This window comes from Mastomys coucha, unplaced genomic scaffold, assembly GCF_008632895.1.
Source record: "Mastomys coucha isolate ucsf_1 unplaced genomic scaffold, UCSF_Mcou_1 pScaffold17, whole genome shotgun sequence".
Taxonomy (NCBI): Eukaryota; Metazoa; Chordata; class Mammalia; order Rodentia; family Muridae; genus Mastomys; species Mastomys coucha.
Window position 1 is genome coordinate 29779282 of NW_022196899.1, and position 1747 is coordinate 29781028.

At 35.1% G+C, this 1747-nt stretch overlaps 1 protein-coding gene across 1 annotated transcript in view; it reads left to right on the forward strand.

Annotated features, from left to right (window-relative positions):
• LOC116094902 (zinc finger protein 883-like) overlaps window positions 1-1747 on the forward strand; it is a 19077-nt gene that overhangs the window by 11076 nt on the left and 6254 nt on the right. The window contains exon 4 of the mRNA XM_031376290.1: window positions 432-527. Within this exon, the coding sequence (XP_031232150.1) occupies window positions 432-527 (96 nt within the window). The remainder of the gene's footprint in view (window positions 1-431; window positions 528-1747) is intronic.

A 1747-nucleotide genomic window follows, 5' to 3' on the forward strand; every position in this document is an offset into this window, starting at 1 on the left:
TTTTTTAATATATCTTGGGAGCCTGTGTTTTCAGGGAAGAAAACAAGGAAGGTAGTATTGAAATAGGTAAATATTTGTAGTTTTAAAATCTTTGTGTTCTACATCTCTTCTGAAGTAATATATATCCTAAATTAAAATTAGTGGTAATTATAACAGCCAAGAGGCATTGAAATATTGTAATTTATATCTTAAAGTCCAGTTATTTCTCCTTTAACTGTGATTTTGTAGTAGACAAAGGTGCAGCTCACAATCTATAAATTGAATATATATTACTCTTTGTCTGTAGAGAAACAATTGGAAAAGTAATATTCTAGACTATTGTTAAATATTTTTATTGTGGTTTTTTCATATGAACACTATTCTAGAGCAGATATGTTACTAGTTATGAGGAAATATCAAGTAAATGTCATGTTTTGTTTTCCACTAACCAGGTCTTGCTGTGTCTAAGCCATACCTGGTTACCTGTCTGGAGCAAAGGAAAGAGCCCTGGAATGTAAAGAGGCAAAAGCCCACGGCGGTGTTCCCAGGTGAGTAGGAGCCAACGAAGCAGAGCCCACAGAGCAGAGATGAGCTGCGTAGGAAGCTCTGGTCCGGTGGCATTGGCTTTTCACAGATGCAGTTCTGTTTGTCCTTTGTCACAGAAGGGTGTTTTCTACCCTGTGTTCCCCATCCTTTTAAGTCCTCTGAGCCTAGTCGTCCTGCAGTCCTGTCCTGTGTATTCACAGTGACCCCTGAAGTCTTCCCCTGCGGGGAACGGTATAAAGGGGGCAGTTCTTTTGCAGGGTTTGAGGGCCTCAGAAAATGTGTGGATAGTTCTCATGACCTCTTTGTTAGTGTACTGTAATATATTAATGTGACTAAGAAGTTCTCTCTTGACACTTGTATATTTATTTTTTAATCGTCTCAGCTTTTTATAAACATTCTAATGGGGTTTCTATGACTTTAGTTTTAACTATACACTGACTGCTGATGACTGACAGGTATAGAGAGACAAATCTGAGAACTAGTTTAATGTAAAGACATCTTTATCATCACCCGTGTTGTTCCAGATTTTATAAAGTGACAGTTCTTTTTTCCTTCTTTATATTTCTTTTTTCTGTGTTTTCAGTTTCTGGAGTAGGTTCGTTATGTCCATTAATATTACTAGTTTTATCCTGTATTTTATTATTGAGTGTCAGTTATGAACACTGTTTATTGCAGGACAGTGTAAGATGAAGTAAATAAGATTGAGTTACACACATATCTATTTCCAGTGCATGTGGTTTTATTTGCCTGCATAAATAGTACTCCTGTTTTGTTTATGACTTGGATGTTTTCTGACTGGGTTGTGTTCAATTGTCATTTCACCCTGTGTCCATTAATATTCTTGAAAATGACCTTAATTTTGTTATCTGTGACTTGATAAATCTGTTTCCATGTTTGAGAGATAGTTTGATTTCATTGTAGCTTCTGAGAAATTTCAATTTAATTGCTTTTCTTTACTTAACCTTTAACCATAATTATATGTGAAAAGCACATAAAATGAAATTTATTGTCTGAAAGATTTTATTATTCTGTCTTATAGCGTTAAGTATATCCAAATTGTTGTGTAACATGTCTTTATAAACTTTCCATTTTACAAAAGTAAGATTCAGTCTTTATAAACAGAAAAGAGTGGTTTGTTTTATTTTTGTTTTTGTTTTCGGTGACCCTGTGGTCAGTGTCAGTGGAGCATTGAGGGCCACAGATTTTCCACTGTGGTCTTTGC